We start from the raw sequence: 21,726 nt of genomic DNA on the forward strand, positions 1-21,726 counted from the left end.
GGTGGCACATACTGGTAATTCCAGCAGCTAAGGATGCTGAGGTAGGAGAATCACAAGTTCAAAGCCAGCCTCAGCAATTTAGTGAGGCTCTAGATAATATAGCTTGACCTTATCTCAAAATAAAAAATAAAAAAGGCTGCGGATGTGGCTCAGTGGTTAAGTGCCCTGGGATTCAATCCCTGGTACCACCCTCCCCCTTGAAAAAAAAAAATCTAAGAAAGTGCTGTTGTTTTGTGTTGGAGGACACCTAGAAAGATGAGATTCATTCCTAAAATGAAAATGTCCTTACTGTTTTATCTGAACATCAAATTAATTAATATTTCTTGTAAAAATTAAATAACATGGAAAAATGTAAATAGTAAAAGTCACTGGTTAATACCATCACTCAAAGACAGTCACTGTTAACCTTTTACTCTACAGGTGTCTTGGCTTTTTTGCTGACTTGGTTTGAATCCTGGCTCTATAACAGATGTGATATCTTGGTCAAGTTACTTAACATTTCTGTGCTTTAGTTTCCTCACTTGTAAAATAAATAACTGGAATATAAAATGAAACATTTAGAACAGTTAGCATTATCTATATTTGTTATTATTACCATATTATGTCCTTTCTGAAGCATTTTCTATTTTGAAGTTTTGGCAATGAGATTTATCTTAACAACTCATGAAGACTTATAATGGTCAGAGTTTTTGTTGTTATTTTTCCTTTCTTTGTGGTTCACAAAGTAATGGTACATCTTATAAAAATAGTGTATTTTAGATTGGAAAGTATATAGTGTGTATACATCTTTTTTTAAGTACAAAAACGAGATTTACAATGTATATTGTTTTACATTTTACATTGTCAAATACAGGTTAACTTTATTCTGTATGGTGACTGTTACATGGGTGCACTGTAATTTATTGTTTGTATATTGTCATTTTATTTAAATTTGCTCTTTTAGTAAGTGGAATTTGGGTGGGGGGATAACTCAAGGAATAACTTGAGTGAAATGTAAGACTAAAAGTACAAATTATATTTGGGAACTTTCTGTTTGACTATAATGAAAGTTTGGGGTGTATTATACATTGTATTGAATACTGGGTTAAGGGCTGAAGAGTTTGTGGAGCTATTTAACACTGAAGAATAATTGGAAATAAGTTTTTTGTCAGTGTCATTTATAATCTTGCCTATGTGATATAGATGAATGGTTTAATATCAACTTAAAATAGTTGTGTTTAGTATTTTTATCTTAATTATGAGGATGTAGATAGTATACTTAGTAAGTTTTTACTTGGGCTTATGAAATTGTGAAGAGTGGTAAAATAGGTTGGATTATTAAATTAAGACCTGAAATGATCTTAAAGTGCCATGAAGAGTTAAATCTCAGATGCTGAAAACTTCTATACATAAATATACAATTTGCCCTTCACTTGAGAGAAATTAAAAAATAAATCCCACAATACAGTTTGATTTAAGTCAGCAGTATATTTGGATAAGGTGAATAGTTTTAATCAAGAATGAGCTAATCGCTGGAAACATCTCATCTGGAACAAGGTCTTATTTAGGTATTTTGTTCTACTTAACTCATTTGTAGTTCAGAGTTCCACACTGAAAGAAATAGAAAGAAATTGATGTGAGTTTAAGGAGGAACAAACAGCATGGTGAAGGAACTGAAGACTGTGCTTTGTCAAGAGAAATTGGGGCTGGGGGTCTAGCTCAGTGGTAGTTTTCTAGGCTCAATCCCCAGCACTGAGAGAGGGATTGGGGGAGAATAAATTGGGGTATGAAAGAAGAAGGACGTGGCAGTTTCTTTAAAGTAGTTTAGATTGGTTAAGATGATATGAGCTATAACTAAGTACAACACCATTTCTCCTTTCCTGCTAGTTCCAGCTTTTCCTCCCCATTTCTTATGTTCTTTGAATATTCCATCAACTTTTATGTATGTACTATGCTGATGCATAAGAAAGGTAATCAGGAAGTGGGATCTGAGGATATTTGAGAAGGGAATTATTATTAGCAATGTTGGTGGATTTTTAACTTAATTTTTTAAAATTTATTTTTTTCTGTTGATAATTTTGTTAGAAACTTAGTGATTAAAAAATGTCTTTAAAATATATCCAGAACATATGTCTAGACTATTTGGGATTTTTATTTCATTAAATTATTGGTATTATTCACTTATTATTCTTACTGAACCAAAAATATCATGTATATTGGAAGTGATTCTTGCTATAAAAAGACTTGGGGCTTCAGCACCTTTATTTTGATAAATGAAGAAATAAACTCCCATACTAGATAGTAGACAGAGGCCAAGTTTTTTTCTCTTATTTTTATCTTTGACTTTGAAATATTTTTGCAGGTCAGTTAATATTTGAACATTCTTATATGAATTTTGTTCAGGGATTTAAAATTTCCTTTGAGAGGAAGGGACACCTTGATAAGATGTTGCTGTTCTGGATTGTATTATTAAAAGGCTTACTTCACAAGCTTTTTCTGTCACCATTCATTATGTCACAAAATATTATCTTTATTTTACAACCAAGCTGTGACCAGGTTCAGTTATTTACTTGAAGAAAATTAAGAATGGATTTTAGTATAGAAAATATTGAGTTTTATATTTTTCACTCTTCTGGCTAGGAGTAATTTTTTTTTTTTTTTAACAGATCAAGAAGTTGGTGTATGTGTATCTGGTCCGATATGCTGAAGAGCAGCAGGATCTGGCACTCTTGTCCATAAGCACTTTTCAGCGAGCTCTGAAGGTAAATGATGGAGTGAGCAGGCAATAGCTATAAGGTTTTATACAGTTGAAGGTGTGTCATTTAAAGAAGCTAAGTAATAATCCACTAAATAGCCCAGTAGTGTGTTGAAAGAGTTAAAAGGCCTCCCAGAAGTGCTTATTCAGTACCCTTATAAAATATATATAAGAAAGTGGAACCTGGCCATGTATGTTCTAGCTTCTGCATGTTTGGGTTCAATATAATCATTTTCATAAATCAATATAATCATTTTCATAAATCAAAGAGCTGTTTATTACTATACCAAGTAGTTGTGAAAGTATGTAAATAGGGGAAATAAGACATTTTTAAAGATAAAATTTATGTTGTATAGCATTTTCTTCTGAAATGTTAAAACCCCAGCACATTTAGTGATATCAAGTACAATTATAACTTTCTTTTCTTTAAAACAGTGTTAAGAAAAATAAATGTTTTCTTCTTTTTTTTACCCATTTCCATATACTGGTTGTGCATTTTTAAATAAGTGGCTTTCTTTTATGATTGTCACATTTATTACACCCTATAAGTGTGTGTTAACTATGTCATAAAGATGTCTTTGGAAAATTGTAAACTTTGAAATTTTGATAAATACTTTTGGCACTATTTTCAGGACCCAAACCAACTAATCCGTGCAAGCGCTTTAAGAGTTCTGTCAAGTATTAGAGTGCCTATTATTGTTCCTATCATGATGCTTGCTATTAAGGAAGCTTCTGCTGACTTATCACCATATGTTAGGAAGAATGCAGCCCATGCAATACAGAAACTGTACAGGTAGGTGCTTTGTTAATAACGGAGATCTGTAGTATTAAATGGATTGTTATAGACCCCAAAGGCTTATTTTATTCACTCTTATGACTGGCCTGTCCTCACAGCAAACAAATTTACTGGCTATGTTTTTTCACCTATAAACATTTTTTACCTATCTTTAATTTTATTTGGGGACCCCATGCAACTTTGTATTTGTGATAATTTCTAGATTTTGTAACTTGAAAATAATTAGTATTTGAATTCTCATTTATATAGTCCATGTGTGTATGCATGTATTATTAGGAAATCAAGATTTTATCCATTATAGAGTAGAATCTTTCTTATTATTCTTAAAATTCACTTTATTTTTTTTCCTTACATCTTTGTTCCTGCTATTTATTTTTTGAAGTCTGATTCTTTTCCAGAGCTGTTTTATTATTTTTAATTTTAATAACTTTATTAAAAATGTAGTGATTTTCAAATATAGTACCATACCATAGTTTATGATATTTGGCAAAGTATACAGTATCTCAATATCTGGGAAAACATATACTCTAAATAAAACTATATACGCACAGTTGGGTATTATTTCTGATATCATTTATTCTGCAAGGTTTTTGAGATCATTTGTTTCTGGTGTTGTGTTTAGAGTATTGTGCTGTGTGCATTGGATCTATGAAATCAGTAGAGGACATGGTACTTATGGATAAAATTCACATATTTGAGGAAGAAAACCAACCATGTCAAATAATTAAAAGCCATCTGTAATTGAGATGTTAGCACATGATTTATAAATCTCCTTTAACAATGGTTTTGATGGGACAGGGGCCATTGTGTTATAAGTGTACCAGAAAATAAAGATGTAACTAAAATGGAAAAGGAAGATTTAACTTGGAAAAAATAGCTGGAATTTGAAAGAATTGAAAGGTTTGAATGTTCAGGTAATTAAAATGCTTAATAATAAACGTGATATTTATAAAGAGTACTAACTCATAGACTTAGATTAATTGTCAGTCAGTTTTATCATGCTTCTTTTTGTTTTCTCTTCATAAACTTGTAGAATAAGATATAAGCTAATTAAATTATAATGGTTTAAAAGCATGTCTATCAGCACACTGTGGTTTATTTTCCAGCCTCAGCTATCTACTCTCCGTGCCTTGGCACTGCTTATTCATTTCCTATATCAAATGTGTTAATCTTATCACTGCATCTTATTTTTTCTTGGTTTTAACTGGTGAGTTTTTATAGTGCATATATTCATTTTAGTAAACTTGGGTGATGCACAATTCTTATTTGGAAATCATTTGTATTTGTTTTGGCAGTTAAGTACCCAAAAATGTAGGCTCTCTTGTTATTTTCCCCCCTAGTCAAAAAATGTATTGTTGCTTATATACTTGGAGTTACTTTCTTGAGGTTTTAAAAACTTTTTAAAGAAGTGAATTTGTTTTTTAAATACTTTCTTAATGGCACAGGCATCTGATTTAGTTAATAGAAACAAATTTAGAGGGAAAGATTATGACACATTTATGAGAAAATTATCTCACTTTAATTTTGTTCCTGTTTGTATTTGTCTTAAAATAATTCTTGCTTATCTTCTCTCATTATAAACTTTTTCAGCATCCTTGAAATGATGAGGTCATTTAAAGCTACAATTAAAATGGAGAAATTAATGTGACTTTTCTTTTTATATTTTAGTCTTGATCCAGAGCAAAAGGAAATGTTAATTGAAGTAATCGAAAAACTTTTGAAAGATAAAAGCACGGTAAGTAATATAATGTCATGAAAGTAAAATTGTGCTTTCTTTACATAGTATTGTTTACCACTTTATATTTGATATAATTATTTTTATTGATTTCAAAATGCTATGAATATTAATGTAGTTCATGCCTATTTAAAAAATAGTTAAATAGCGGTGTGCTGTGGTGCATACCTGTAATCCCAGCAGTTTGCAAGTCTGAGGCAGCAGGATCTTGAGTTCAGTGCCAGCCTCAGCAAAAGTGAGGTGCTAAGCAACTCAATGAGACCCTGTCTCTAAATAAAATACAAAATAGGGCTGGGGATGTGGCTCAGTGGTCAAATGCCCCTGAGTTCAATCCCCTGTACCCAAAACAAAATAAAACAGCAACAACGAAAAACAAAACCAAACAACAACAAATAGTTAAAGAACAAAAATCTCCATGTATTGAGAAGGATTGTGTCTAGTATTTTAGTTTGTTACATGTTTCTTTATCATAGAGTCTGCAGAAGGACAAGATGTGTGTTGGGGGGGACCTTCCATCTGTGGCTAAATTATTGACTACTTTTCAAGTTGAAGTTTCATTTTACATAGTTATTTGTTAGGATTTTTAAAGGCTCAATCATCTGGAAACAATATAATTGTTTTAAAATAAAATATTAACAAGTATTAAAGAGGGCTGGGGGTTCTAGCCTAGTGGCAGAGCATGTAACTAGCACTTGCCGGGCACTGGATTCCATCCTTAGCACTACATAAAAATAAACAAATAAAATAAAAGTATGCTGTCCATCTACAATTACAAAAAAAAGTATTAAAGAGATACTGAAAATTAAAAGGATGTTTTACTATAAGTGTGATTTTAAAAATATTAAAACATTTTCAACTGTACAAAGCTGTTGTATTGGCTGCTAAAGATTGTCTTACTGATTAAAATAGTGATCTTTTGGGAATGTATGCTTCTCCTCTTCCTCCTTTTTCCAGCCCCATTTGTGTGTGTGTGTGTGTGTGTGTGTGTAGTGGCATGGTAGCAAGATCTAGGAACAGGGGTGATCTATGGGGTCTGTGAACAGACCCCCTGGAGGATTTGGGCTACTAGCATCTGCAGTGGGGCTTCCATATTGAGAATAAAGATGCCAGCTCATCTTAGGATGCTGTCATGAGGTAGCATGTAATATCTGTTTAGAACAGCTATCTATTGTTGTGGTTATTAACCCCATGTAGCTGTTTTTTATGATTTAGCCTGGAAGATGTTCAGTGTTTGAGAAGAATGTGTATTCTGCTTTTCTTGGCTGGATTGTTTCATAAATGTTAGGTCTAATTGTTTATATTGTTGTTCAAGTCTTTTCTTTCTTTGTTAATTGTTATGCCTACTAGTTCTGTTCATTATTCCAAGTGCTATATTGAAGTCTCTCTTTAATTCTGTCATTGTTTGCCTCATACATTTATGAGCTCTGATATTTGTATGTGTGTATATATAATTGTTTATAATTATATGTATATTTATAACTGTTTTATCTTTTCTCATTATTAAAGGTCTCTCTTTGTGTCTGGGAACACTTGTTTTAAAGTCTCTTATACAGCCATTCTAGCTTTCTTATAGTCACTGTTGTTACTATATGTATTTGTATTCTTTTATATTCAACCTGTTTCTATTTTGCCCAGTACATATGAGCAGCATGTAGTTGCCTCCTGACTTTTAATACAGCCTTACAGGATGTACTTTTTGATTAGATTGTCTAATTCAGTCACTTAAATACTGCTTCTTTTTGAGTTAAGTGAATATGTTATAGTGAACATTCAAAACCTTTTAGTGAGTTTTTCATTGTGTATCTTTGATAATATTGTGTTATACATGGAGATTATACTTGGAGTTTCATTCCTAGACCATTCAGCAAACTTCTTTTACTTTGAAGTATAGCAGAAATCTTCATTGCATTTCTTCTATGCAGAGTTGATATAATGTAGAAGATAATCATGCCCCAATAGATTATGTCAATAAATGAAGATAGAGAAATTTGAATTCTTTTTGTCTTCTATATGACAGATATGCCATCTGCTTCTGTGACCCAGATATTAAATCAATATTACTGATACTGTGGTTTATTTAATTTTAATAACTGAAAAAAAACCACTTAATGTCTTTTGTGTGCAGGACATTTGCTAAGTACTGAAACAAGAAACGAACCCTTGTGACAGTACAGTTTGCCATAATTTCTGCTTCATTGTACACTAAAAGAAATTTGTTGCATGGCCTGCGAGTGAAATTTCCTTATATGTATGCATGTTTTCTCCAAGTAGGATAGACTTGTCACAAGTAAAAACAACAGTTTTTTTGAATTAGAAAATTCATGCCTGATTTTTTGCCATTTGATAGCTATGTACTAGGCCTCATGAGTGTTAGTTTCAAATTTGTAGTTCTTATAATTTATAAGGTGGTTATTTTGGTTGAAAGAGTATTTTATATAAAACCCTCAGCATGGGGCCTGACACTGTGACATAAAGTATTAAAATATTCAACTAAAAAGTAAACGGCTTAAGAGGGTATGTAAAGAATATAATCTGTGACATTAGAATGTCTATTTTGGCTTCTGATCATTTATTTCTAAAATAGTAGAAAGAGAAAATATTAAGTACTTATTCATAATATGTGTTCAGTATTTTTTGAATGGCTGTTGAATTGTCATATTCTTGGTGATAGTAACTGATAAATGATATTATCCATAATGTTTTCTTTTCCTTGCCCCAATAGTATCATAGTTTTGAGTGCTTTGATGGCCTATTTATTTTGAGGCACTCATTCTACTAAAGTGTTACATAGTTCCTTTTTTTAAAAACTGAAACACATGCATATCTTTTCTTCTGTCTTGATAATTATATAATATCAAGGCCTCTAATTCTAGTACCGTAGCACAAAGTTCCTTCTATCCTCTTCCCTTTCCAAATTTGTAATTTCTCCTTCAACAGTAAGAAATATGGCTCCCAGTGTGCACAATATTTTTACTTTTGTGCTTAGTTCCAGAATTCAGAGGAGGTGTTATTTCGCAGTTACTAGCATGTACCTCTATGGGGAGTAGTAAAAAGGGAGTTAATAACTAAGAGTTAAATGTTGGTTTAGAGTTATTTTATCTTTAGTTTTATTTCTTTGTTGCTATGATAAATTGTTTTGTCATCGAATTTTTGAACTTATTGTGTTTGTATATTTAAAAGCTATTGATTTTCTTAATGGTAATTTTATATCCTGCTTCTTTACTGAGTTTTTTATTGTTTGTGTTACTTTTTTAATTTATTCTCATTTTCCCTATAGAATAAATCATTTCAGCAAATAGAGATAATTTTACTTTCATTTTTCAATTCCTGGGACTCTTCTATAATTATGTTGACTGATTCATTCTATCAGTATAACATCTGATAGTAGTGGATATGATGGGTGTCCTTTCCTTGTTTTAATCTAAGGAAAATGCCTAGACTGTGTCCATATTAAGAAAGATGCTCTCCCTGAGGATTTTCTTTTTACCTTTGAAATACATAATTTTGTAAGGTGTTTTAGGGTTAGTTGATGTGGGTCACTTTTTTCCTGGTACCAGATAAACACTTTCATAATGTAGACTCAGAACTTAAATATTAATTCTGATAAAATATTTATTCTTTTAAGAACATAATTTTAAATGTTAATTGTGTTCAATTATTATATTCTTCAGGGATTCCAATTTTACATGTTTTAGATCTTCTTTGCTTATGTTATATTTTAGCTACTTTGTCTCTAAACCTTTTTATTTCTTTTTTATCTCATTTCATTCTCCTGGTTGTTGTTTTTGTTGTTCTTTTTTTTTTAGTGCCCATAATAATTTTTCATTTATTGATTTTGTCCTCAGGGACATCTTGCAATTTAGACCTCATGTTTGATCATTTTTTCCCCTTCAATTTCTTTCTGATTTTAGTCACTGAAATGAAATGCTATGTCATTTTTTCCTGATTTCTTTTGATAATTTCTATTCTCTTTTAAAATTTTGATTCATATTTGTTTTTCTTGTCTTTAGAAATGCTTCTTTGAGGTATTTAATTTGTGTTGGAGTGTTACAGTAAAGTTTCCTTTTGCTTATCCTTGATTTTGGGGGTGGATACTTTTTACCATTTGAATTGTTTTGATTTTTCTTTTCTGCTTTTAGTACTTATTATTTAAGTCTTGGCATTTCTTTGGCTAGGGTTGGTGATTTGATATTTGTGGTAACTTGCAATATTTTGAGTATAGGAGCACCCTCTCTGTCAGAAATCCATCTCAAAAGCCAGTGAGATGGCTTTTGATGGGGAGGGTGCATGCAGTTGGAGGCATATGTCGTAAGATGATTTTGAGATGTATCTTCAAGTAGTCTAAATTTTCCATTCTTACTTCTTTTTCCTGTTATCTCACGCTTTCTGAGGGGTCTCCTCCCACCCCCACCTGCCCCAGGTTTTTTTTTTTTTTTTTTTGGTACCAGGGATTGAACCCAGGGTGCTTAACTACTGAGTTACATCCCCAGCCCTTTTTTATTTTTTATTCTAATGGGTGTGTCTTTCTACACCTTAGTGTGGAAAGATTCCCAGATGCAGCAGTTAAGCTGTCCAAGGCTATGGAATTCAAAGCAATAATTTATTTGCAGCTCCTGACATCAGGTAATGGTACCTGGTAAATCTAAATCTACCAGTCTATATCTCCAAAAAATAAAAAGACCAAAATCAATGCCTAAACATAACTCAAAACAGAGCACCTCCAAACTTCAAATAGTTCTCTGAGAGAGCCATTTTTATACTTGTATCATAAAACTTCAAAGATTTAGAAACACAGAAAAAAAATTACTCAAAACAAAGCAGACAGGAGTTAGTGATTGCTACAAGAGTGAACTAAAATAAACAACAGGAAAAAAAAAAAAAAACACTGTGAGGTTGAAAATACTAAAATGACTCCTGGTAGGTCAGAGCAGACTATAGGAAAGAGACTTAAGGGGAGAATAAGAAAATTCAGTGAGGCAAATGAACTGTCAAGGAAAGCTTCAAGAAAAAAATAGATTTAAAAAAGAACTGGAGCAGTCAGTGGCACACACCTATAATCCTAGTTGCTCAGGAGGCTGAGGCAGGAGGATCACAAATTCAAGCAATTTAGCAAGACACTGTCTCAAAATAAAAAATAAAAAAGGGCTGGGGATGTGACTCAGTAGTCAAGCACCCCTGGGTTCAATCCTAGGGCATTATGTAAAATTGTGGATGTGTAACCGACGTGATTCTGCAATCTGCATTTGGGATAAAATTGGGAGTTCATAACCCACTTCAATCTAATGTATGAAATATGATATGTCAAGAGCTTTGTAATGTTGTGAACAACCAATAAAAAAAATAAAAAAAAAAGAAAGACACACCCATTTGTAGGCCGATGTTAATGGGGCCTATTCCATGCCTAGTGTGGAATTTATGGGTTCCATAGCTTTGGATTTAGATGCCTGCTGCCCTGGGGTGAAAGAGATACCAGTATGCCTAACTATCCTTGTGGTGCCAGCTGCCTGGAGAAGGAAGAATTACTGCACAAGTGGTAAGTCCCCAACCAGGCCAGTTCCCAACAGCTTCTTGATTCTGGTTTGCATTGAAGAACCCTCTCTCACAATAAATTCCTTTGGTGTGTTTCACTATAAGTAAAGTATTCACAGGCTTTTTCCTTTGTTAGGATCAGACCTATCAGGCCTCTTCCACCTGCCAATGCCCCCACTTTGAAAAATATATTTCTTGTCTTTTGTGTTTATTTTTTAATAATCTTTTTCAGACTTTTTATTTCCAGCGGCCCACACCTCCAAGGGTTACCTATTCCCTCCCCACACAGGCCCACAGCTGTGGCTGTGAGCCTAGTATTTAAATTATGTTTTGAGAATGCTTTCTGATAGTTTTTTCCCTTCATGTGATTATAATTCATTACAGAAAGATTGAAAATATTCTGATATTTAAACAGGTATTTATGCCTTGTTTTTTTCTGGTCAATATGTAATACTTCATTGAAGGAAGACAGGTACATTTCTTCTCTCCCTCACAAATATAATGTCAGAATTGACATTTAAAATAAAAAATTGCACATTGGTTTTAATTTAAAAATTTTCTAATCAAATGAAACAAGTCCAATTTACTTCCACATTTTGAGAAGGAATTCATTTTCTATCAGCAAGAAATTCTTGGGATGATGATGATGATGACGAGGCGACGACATTGATGTTACTCCTGTAAATATAAATTTGAAAGATGTTAATGAATTAAAAACTTCCTCACTTTCTGTTAATTTTGAGATATACCTCTGTTGTTTCTCTTAGGCCAAGGAAGGTTTTCTTTAATAATTTTCATTTTAAGGAAAGGTTGAGCAATAAACATATTAAAATATAATACAACAGTTTTTCCTTTTACTGGAAAAAGATCAGTATTTGTCATATGAGTAATTCTTTCCTAAAAATAGATCACTCTGTGTTTAGAGAAACTGGGAGAACACTTAATGTTATTTAGGTAACTGTTGTCTGAAGGTGTCTTTTATGTTTGTAAAGACACTAAAGGGAACCTTATAACTGTAGTCAATGAAATTAAAAGGAAACATTTTATGTCTATTTTGTCATTTCTAATTACTGTTAATCATTTTTGTTTATATAATTTTTTTTTTCAGTGTTGGGGATTGAACCCAGGGGTGTTCTGATACTGATCATCTCCGGCCCTTTTTATTTTTTATTTTCAGGTGGTCTCACTAAGTTGCCTGGCTGGCATCATAACTTAACCATCCTCCTGCCTCAGCCTCCCAGGTCACTGGGCTTACAGGCGTGTACCACCACATTTGGCTTATTTGTATAATTTTTCTTGTATATTTCAAGACTTATATCATTTTCATCTTACTTCTCTAATTACCATGTTCTAAATACTTTTCTATTTTTCCAAATTAATGTTTACTTATGAATTCATTTTTTAAATTTATAACACTTTCTTTTTTCTTTAAAATGTGAAAATCTGTAGTTTTTCAGCAATTAAAGCATAAAAGTGGACAATCTTTTATTTAGAATACTTCAAAAGCAGGGTGGCATTTATTTTCTTGTCCTTTCAAATTAATTTTAAAGAAGTCCTTTTGATAGCATTTAAATTTCTCATGGAAACAATTTCTTAGGGAGACAAATTAGGTTAGTGCCTACTGAAAAACCGAGCTATTTGTGTGTTTTTGATAATGTGAGGGTTTTTTTTCTCTTTAATTTTAGCTATAAAATTATGCTTAATGAATAGATTGGTAGTTTATAGCTAAGCTGTAGGGGTAAGACACCATTTTATAAGTTATTGATTTAATGTTGGTAAAAGCCTCAGTGTTATGGGCAAAAAAACACACCCCTGAGTTTGTGCAGATGTTTTATTGTGATAGATCTATTATCCAGCTATTAGAAGATAAATGACTGATCTTTCCTATTTTCCATGCCTCAAGAAAATTGAAATAAGAAGGGGAATATCATTTGGGCTGTATGATTAGGGCAGGTTGGATGGCCATTAATTTAAGGGAAGAAAATCTTGGCAGCATTGGCCAACTTATACCATATTATCAATCAAACCTTGATGCACTTCTTGTGATGACCCAGCACTCTCAGGTTCTTGCAGCGTTAATTAGAATTCATGACAAAATAGATGCAAGGAAACGTTTTGTACCCTTCATAATTTTATAGAAAATTTATTGTTATTAGAGGAACCATTTGCTTAGTGTGATTTTTTTCATTACCAGCTTGTCAACTAGCATAGATAATCTAGAGAAAATATGAACTCCATAGATGGGGTGTCACTTTTGTTGATGGTTCATGTAGTTTACCTTGGAGCACAGCTAATGGCTGAAGTTCATAGCAACAGCACAGAAAAACGTGGCAACCAAGGGGAGATAAATGAACCATGTTTATTGCTTTAATATAAAAAATACATAAATGGAAAACTGCATTTGAATTTGATGAGCTCATTGCTAGTTTTGTTGGAGTGATTTATATTTTCCGTTATATGAAAAGCTACTATTGACACAGTGAGATGAAAATTAACTGTCTGTTTTTTGGAAACCAATATTTTTGGTTTTAAAATCTGAGTAGATCATTTTATTTTAATTCTGAATGTTTTATAGAATATTGAACATTTGATAGATCAAAATTATCAATTCTTCCAATGTTTAGACTAGGATCAGATTGTTAGAATTATGAGTAGAGTCAGTTTTATTTTGTGAAGGTACTCTCTTTATGTATTTTCTATTTATTAATGTTTCCTTAAGCTTTCTTTGTACTTAAAATTATTTTCTTGTAATGATATTAGTATTTTAGAATGTGAGAGTGCTTTGCAATTGTTGTATACTTAAAGCTCTTGGTTTAATAAATTTAATACCTTGAGGCTGATTTTCTATTGAATTGTTTGGTTTTAACACATTTAGGAAAAATTTTCTAAGTGTAGACCAAATAACTTGATTTTATTTAGCATTTTTAAAAATTAAAACTGTTGATCTTAGTTTCATAGATTATTTTCTGTGCTTAAAGACCCTCTTTTATTACTTGATTTAAATATTAGTATAAAATTGATTTATATATAAAATATATAGTGGTGTTTATATCACACAAGTAGTCTAATATCATAAACTTAGTTGTTTTAAGAGATATTTAAATTCTACTAATTCTGATCTGATAGAAATGTGATTATCATAGAATATAATTTCTGAAAAGTAATTTATGCAGAATACATCAAAATGTGGAGTTGAAAACATGCACTTAACTTCCTTTCCATATCAATAGCAAACAGAAAATTATACATATAATACATTTTTATTTAGTTCACACAAATAATCAATTCCTTGCTTTTTCGATTGAGGCGCATACATGCTGGGACCAGCAGGCACCAGTACATGGGCAGGGCTGGAGTCAATAAATGCGGCTTCACGTTCATACTGATTGGTAATTCATAAAATCCCCACAGGACTTGAAACTTGTTTAGCATAATAGCAGGTCTATATTCTGAGCTGTTTTCCTTCAATTGTATTGTTGGTTGCATATTAATAAACTAAATGTCAGCCAAGTAGAGGAACAAATACTCAAAATATGAATATCATTGTATCTAATATTTTTCAAAAAGCACCATTTCAGTAAGTTATATTTCTATTTAATTGCTTATTTTAAGTCATTGGGGAAATTTTAGACACAAAATGAAGATCCCTAGTGTTCAGAAAGAATATGATATTAATTTGCTTTTTTTCAAAACTGTATCTCATTGTTTGCTAACAGCATGTATCAGTGGTGCATATATAGAAGTATTTGTTTATTATATATTCTGCTTACTTTGTATTTTTATGATAAAGGAATCTTAGTTTCACCTAAGATTTGTAAGAGCATGACAATTCAGAAATCATTATTTATGATTCACTAATTGGACTTGGGAAAAGCTGCCTTTTGTTGGTAATATATTATTCCAACTTACATACATTGTTATGAAAGTCATAATAATGCACTAAAATTTCAGTCAGTGTGTTTTCTTTGTAAATAAATTATGTTCGTAAAAACACAAATTAAGATATGTAAGATTCAGAAGTGTTTTGGTACTAAAAACATCTAAGAGTTCCTCATACTTTTTAACAAATTCATTGTGGAATTGTCATTTTCGTTTTAAACTGACACAGTATAATCTCGGTATTATCTGGATTCTTTTTCTGAATATTGTCACAAACTAAGAAATGAGTATTTAGATTAGAAGTTAGGTTAGCTTTAAAGATGAAAACTGTGAATGATTAATGTTGAATTAATATATAAACAACTTAATTGGAATTTAAGTTGATAAAATAAAAAATTATCAGAATACATCTTTGCTCAGCAGAGCATTGGTTTTTCACATACATTACAAGTATTAGACTTATTCTTCTAGGGAGTGGTGCTTAAAAATTTGTTTTTTTACTCAAACATGAACATTCATTTTAACTGGATGAATAAACACTTTAAATGTTGATTGTCATAACACTGACTGTACCACAATAAAAACGTGAGTAGTATCTTCGATGGGCAGAAAAATGTTTTTTAATGAGTTACTATTTCTTTCTTTTCTAGCTAGTAGCTGGCAGTGTTGTGATGGCTTTTGAAGAAGTATGCCCGGATAGAATAGATCTGATTCACAAGAATTACCGAAAGCTATGTAACTTACTAGTTGATGTAGAAGAGTGGGGGCAGGTGGTCATAATCCACATGCTAACTCGATATGCTCGAACACAGTTTGTCAGTCCTTGGAAAGAGGTAAGTGCTGAACAGCCTTTCACTTATAAAGTATACTAACAGAATAGGCGAACATTTAAAAATGTGTACAAAAATTAAGAATAGTCAAATATAGAAATCTTCATATTTGATAAGGACTCATTTCCCTCATTTTCTTTTACGAAAGCAGGAAATTAGTATAAAAATACAAGAATAATTGTCTATTATTCTGGCACTGATTGATACATATTTAATGACAGTATATAAACTTTCAGTATGATACTTGGTAAGAGGCCTCTGTTAGGAGCAATAGCATGAGGCAGTATTTACAATAACATTGCTAAACCATGATTTATTTTTGTTACTAGTAACCTTCACACTTTTGAGCCCCAGCTATTACAGATATGCATTTATGAAAATAGGTAATTTAAAAGTATAAACATGAATTTGTATCTTAGGTATTAATTTCTTGCAATTATAGATCAATACTGTTGAACTCTTAAACTATTTTTTCTAGTTTTATATTGCTAAAATGTTTCTTTTCCTTTTCTTTGCTTAAATTGGTAACATTTAGTAAAACTAAAAATTAAGTATACTTGAAGATATTTGTTTCCTTTTTTAGATTAATATTAGAAGCTTACCCATTCTTTTCATTATATGACAACTTAGAAAAGTTCATTTTTTATCAAGAGTTTAATTTTATTGTAATAGAACTTAGTATGTATATATTTAAGAATGAAATCTAAATTTTAAGCTTGCTTAAAGAAATCCTTAAATGTTATAATAGTGTATTAACCTTGTCTTTTGATATCTAATCATTTAAAATGCAGTATTATAGTTTTAAAAAAAATCAGTCATGTAAAAAAATAAGAGGTGTTATAAAACTCAATTATGTCAAACTGACTTATATGCAAACTTATTACTAGGCCCTTGATCGCTTAGTACTTGTTTTTGTTAATTAGAAGTAATATTAAAATGAGAGAAAAATGCTGATAGAATAAAGTTGAGATGTGTTCATAATAACATGCTTTCAATAACATTCCACATAATCATATAAAATACTTTATCAAATTATCTGTATTAATATTTGTTAGCACTAAAAACTTTCATATATTTTTATCTAAACACTAATATTTTTCCATCTCAATTTTAATTTCTTTGATTTTTGGTATTGTTTAGTGAACCCAAGGCTTTGCATGCTAAACACACACTCTACCTCTGAACTACATCTTCAGCCCCCTCAATTTTAGTATTAACAAAGTGGTCATATTATTCGACTTAACTATTTCAGTTAGTTTAAAATCATCAATATAAAAAGTCTTATGTCATATAGGATTCTTAAATTGATGAAAATTTACATTTATATACTTTTATTCTACAGTTGTATTTGTTGTTACAGTTTTGCTAAATTAATCAACATGTTCATGATGAAAATGTCTTGACCCTTTGACAAGAGATTTTTGTTTTGAATAGCTTATTTATTTGGTTTCACCAGTTCCTCTAAAGAATTCATCTCAGATATATTTTTTGTCCTCTTCTGTAGGGTTTTAGGTCATTTTGGCATATCTAATGATCGTCACCATTTAAATATTTTTGTTTTACTTTCCTATCATTGTCAAATCATTTTCATTAGCTGTTTACAAATAAATGATCTTTTACCTTGTCAGAATATAGAAGCCAGAGCTAAAATACATGCTATACTCAGCATATCTTCTAGAAATATGTAATGGATATTAAACTCTGTTTTATAGTTTGTTTTTCTTTTCCTTGAATTTTATTTCATCTTAGTTTAGATAAAATTCATAAAGCTGTATACACAAGCAAGAAAGTGAAATTCTCCTCCATGATATACACTTATTCTTTTGACAGATCACTGGAAAAATTGGGGCTGTATTCATTTATTCTTTGTGTTTTCATGTTAAATCCATGAACATCAATTATTACAAATATGAGAGAAAATCTGGTCATTGTTAAATCCTAGCATGCTGGAATTGATCTAAATAATTTATTATCTTTGGCGTTTATTTGCCATCTGACCTCAGCATTATTCTAAATACTGTGGCTATTAGATTAATTTAGTGGTTTTCAAATGTGCACCTCATCCCTCAGAATGCTGTGGTACTGCCACAGGAGCAGCCATCTGGGCAGTAGTGCTGGAGACTGGCTCTGAGCTCTGCCACTGCCTCAGATCGCCTGCCTTTTTTTATGCAGCTTCACTTAGGATTTCCTTTTAGAAGGATTCCTTGGCTTTAAGGGGGGGAAAAAATAAACCACTTAAATATAAGATATGTATTTCTCAGTTAACTGTGATGAAATTCTTTTTTTTTTAATTACAGAAGTATATGGTAAAATAAAAATTAAGTTTCTTTTTTATAATCTCTTGGTTGACCTTGAGAGATGATTATTGGCCATCATTTAATTTGGCAATTATTTAATCACTTATTTTGGTGGTTGAAATTTTACATGGGTAAAACATTTTACTTTATTAACTTAAGATGATATCAGTTGACCTCAAACCATGAAAAAAATATTCTTTGATTCTTTAAGTTCTATTTGAGGGTCTTGTATAATCTAGAATAATCAAGATAGCAGGCTTATATTTAGTTATATGTTCTGTTAAGAAACCAGATGAATGATTTGAAAGTGTCCTTCTTGTATTAGTCTCCATTCACTTTAGAATTAAGGACTATAAAAGATGCTAGACTCTTTGTTTAAATACATTTATACAGTTGTAGCTCAGTGGCAGAGCATTTGCCTAGCATGTGTGAGGCACTAGGTTCCATCCTCAGCACCACATAAAAATAAAATAAAGGTATTGTGTCCATCTACAACTAAAAAAATTTTTTAAAAAAGATTCAAATGAGTCATTGACATTAGGACCATGTCCATGAGCTTCCCCTTTCATTTAACCTACCTTAGCCTTTCTCTCTACTAAGTATTTTGTTTTACTGTAAAACTTTGGAATGAGCAGTGTAGCCATTTGTAATTTTGGAGGCTTTCTAGCCTAGTCTTCATGTTGCTTATTAGGATTGTACATGGTAGTTTCAGCTTTAGAACTTGGCACACTGAATCACAAAGCCAAGTTTGACCACATCTGGAAGAATCTAGAGTTATTGTAGTCAGCATTTATATTTGCTTTCTGTTTCATATCTGATGTTATAAAAACCATACTATGTAATAAAGAATGGCTATTTTGGAATGAAAGACAAGATGGGTAGTACTCCAGAGAGTCAGTGCTTAGTGGTTACTCCCCCCTCCCACCACCATTTAAATATATAATTTCATGGAGTCAATGGAGGAAAAATGTCTTTATTATAGCCTTCCCTTTTGACAGAAGACACTCACCTAAATGCTGTATGAGCATCATTTTACCATAAATCAAAGGCCATTTTACCTTGGAGTAAAAGAATTTGCCAGTGGGTAGACATTCTCAATTAAAATAAAATATCCACCTGGAAATTTATTTAAAATGAAATAGCTGTCTTTCATACCAAATTCATTGAAATCAAATAGTTTTTCCCCTCCTAACAAAAATCTGAAAACTGATACCACAATAGGTTATACTTAGAAACTTATAATCTTATAGTACTTTCTTGTGTAGAATTTTGGTGACTTTTTTTAAATTTATTTTTTAGTTGTAGTCTATTTATTTATTTATATGTGGTGCTGAGGATCGAACCTAGAGCCTCACAAATTCTAGGCGAGCGCTCTACCACTGAGCCACAACCCCAGCTCTTGTTGACTAATTTTTATAGGACATTCAGAATTATACCCATTTTATAGATAAAGAGATTGAGACATACAGATTTTAACAGTTAACCTAAGATAATATTTTTTATAAAAGGTAGAGCTAGAAACATTTATTTGATGTCCAAGCCAGCATTCTTTCTTTCATATTGTATTACTTTGTGACTTTTAAATTAAAACAAAAAATTGCTTACCTTAATAAGTTTTTATGTATTTACTTATTGTGTTCTTGTCAAAATTAACTTCAAAGCCCCTAATTCACAGTGTTCAGACACTGCAATTAGCTAACAACTCTAATTAGATTTGCTTTTCAAAGAGAAAAACCATGTTTCTTATTGAATTTTTAAAAACATTTGTTAATGTTAATATGCTTGAAGGGTAGCAAAATTGTGTTTTGAGGAATTGAAAATTAGTAGAAATACTTTTTGAGATGAGCTGATGTATATGGCTTTGTCAGTAAGTTCTCAAATGAACACATCATATACAAATAAGCTTCTTTTGGGCAGAAGAGATTTTTAATTTAGTTTATTTGCATCATTATAGATCAGTATTTAGGCTGTTTATATGTAAATGTATGATTTGAGGAACAATTAAGTGTTGACAAAGTAGATTGCAGTCATATCAATTGCAGTGCATTTTCCATAATTTTTCTAACTGACATCTTTGATGATAAATAGTGGATGCCAAGTCAAAGCCGATTATACAGTGCACTAGGAATTCATGGGGCTGTCAGGGAGAAGACCGATTGACTTTAAATTTACATATTAATGAGAAGATTTGTTAAGAGGCTGCTTGACTATAGAAAATAACAGCGTATTTATAGGGCACGACATTTTATAAATAAAGCTGAGGCAGGAAAATGGAAATTAAACCTTTTAGGTTAATAAATTCAAGAGACTGCTAAAATGCATATTTGCATTTTTATTTTTCTAAATTTACTCTTTGCAGTTCATGTGGGTTCTTTTTTATTCTAGGTCAAGTTTGTATAATTTTCAAGGATATAAAATTATTTAAGTATTTTCTTTGTCGTTCAAGCCTATTGTGGGAGAATACTTAGAAAATAAATGTGAATCTTTGCGTCTAAAGTTGGTTTTATAAAAATAATGTTTTTTTTAAAAGTACTATGAAACACAAAGTAAATTATAAGAGTGATTAAACAAACAAACAAACAACTCCAAAACCCTTCAGTGACATGATTGTAAACTGAAATGAAATTAATTGACTTTGGGGCCCGACAGGAATGTTTTTAATTTTATGAAGCTAGCTGTTTATAATTGAACTTTCTCTAGGAGTGACAGTTTTCTAAGAATTATCAAAATATTTGACTTCAGTAACTTAAAAGTAAATATGCAACATTACTTTTTAGAATATGAATCCAGGTAAAATAATCTTATGCCTGTTTGAAATTTAGAGTGATTAGTTTACTTTTTGTCACTCTCAGTATATCTACACTTTGATTATAAAACCTTAAATGGGTTCAAGAAAGTTCCAAACTTATAATCCTGTTTAAAGTATTTTTAATAAGTTCTTAACTTTTTTCAGAGACAGAGAGTAGAAAGTTATCAAAATGTTAAATTCACGTATCTACTTCTTGATTAGTGATTTTCTGCAAGTACAAAGGTATTTGGAGAAAATGCTTCATGTACTCCACATCTGGGTCCTGCTTAAAGGACCAAAATTTTAGAGATGATTTTACTTTAGAGGGTAATTTTTTAGGCCAAACAAATTTTGTATTTTATCAATGGACTATTAGATTTTTACTATTCCATGAGCTTAAAAAAAATACTGAGGAGTTGTGTTATGGCACAATCCAAGCTGTACAGTATAAAGGTAAAAGGTTGGTTGTGCATTCTTACAGGCAATAGCTAACAAAGGATTCATATATAGTTTAATGTGAAATTACAGACTATGATCTGATATTGAAATGAGGCCCCTTCTTCTCCTGTTGGTTATGAAGCATTTAACTTTGAAGTTTTCTTATTCTTTTTGTTGTTCAAAATGAATATGGATTGGAATTTTTAAACTCATGAAATTTCCTATTATTGTTGTTGCTATTATTATTACTATTATTGCTACTAGGATAGAACCCAGTGCCTCTCCCATGCTAGCAAGCACTCTACCACTAAACTACATTCCTCTCCCTTTTTATTTCATTTTTAAAGATATAAGGTATCTAGACTGACCTTGAACTTGGTAGTCCTTCTGCCTTAGCCTCCCAGGTAACTGGGATTACATGTGTATGTCACTGTACCTGACTTAAAAAAAATTTATTCAAATAACATGTATGTGCTTTTAAAAAATTGAAAAATATTACATGGCTCATGAGAAAGATTTTCCTGTTTGATAATTTCTTATGCCTATATTAGCACCCTCAGAATCTTCTTTTAGTATGCATGTGTGTGGGTGTTTACTTTTCTGTATTTCTAAGTAATCTACATATATTATTGTTTAGTAATATATCAAATGTCAACACTGTGTATTGACTGCATGTTATAGAAATGGAGAATTCTTCATA

The 21,726-nt window shown here is 31.3% G+C and overlaps 1 protein-coding gene across 3 annotated transcripts in view; it reads left to right on the top strand.

The window, feature by feature from the left end:
• AP3B1 (adaptor related protein complex 3 subunit beta 1) overlaps positions 1-21,726 on the top strand; it is a 263,662-nt gene that overhangs the window by 71,208 nt on the left and 170,728 nt on the right. For all 3 annotated transcript variants that reach the window (XM_081280210.1, XM_081280208.1, XM_081280209.1), the window contains exons 4-7: positions 2,646-2,741; positions 3,367-3,527; positions 5,199-5,265; positions 15,324-15,506. In XM_081280210.1, coding sequence (XP_081136336.1) covers positions 2,646-2,741; positions 3,367-3,527; positions 5,199-5,265; positions 15,324-15,506 — 507 coding nt within the window. The remainder of the gene's footprint in view (positions 1-2,645; positions 2,742-3,366; positions 3,528-5,198; positions 5,266-15,323; positions 15,507-21,726) is intronic.

Source organism: Spermophilus citellus (assembly GCF_964194105.1).
Source record: "Spermophilus citellus genome assembly, chromosome: 1".
Lineage (NCBI taxonomy): Eukaryota > Metazoa > Chordata > Mammalia > Rodentia > Sciuridae > Spermophilus > Spermophilus citellus.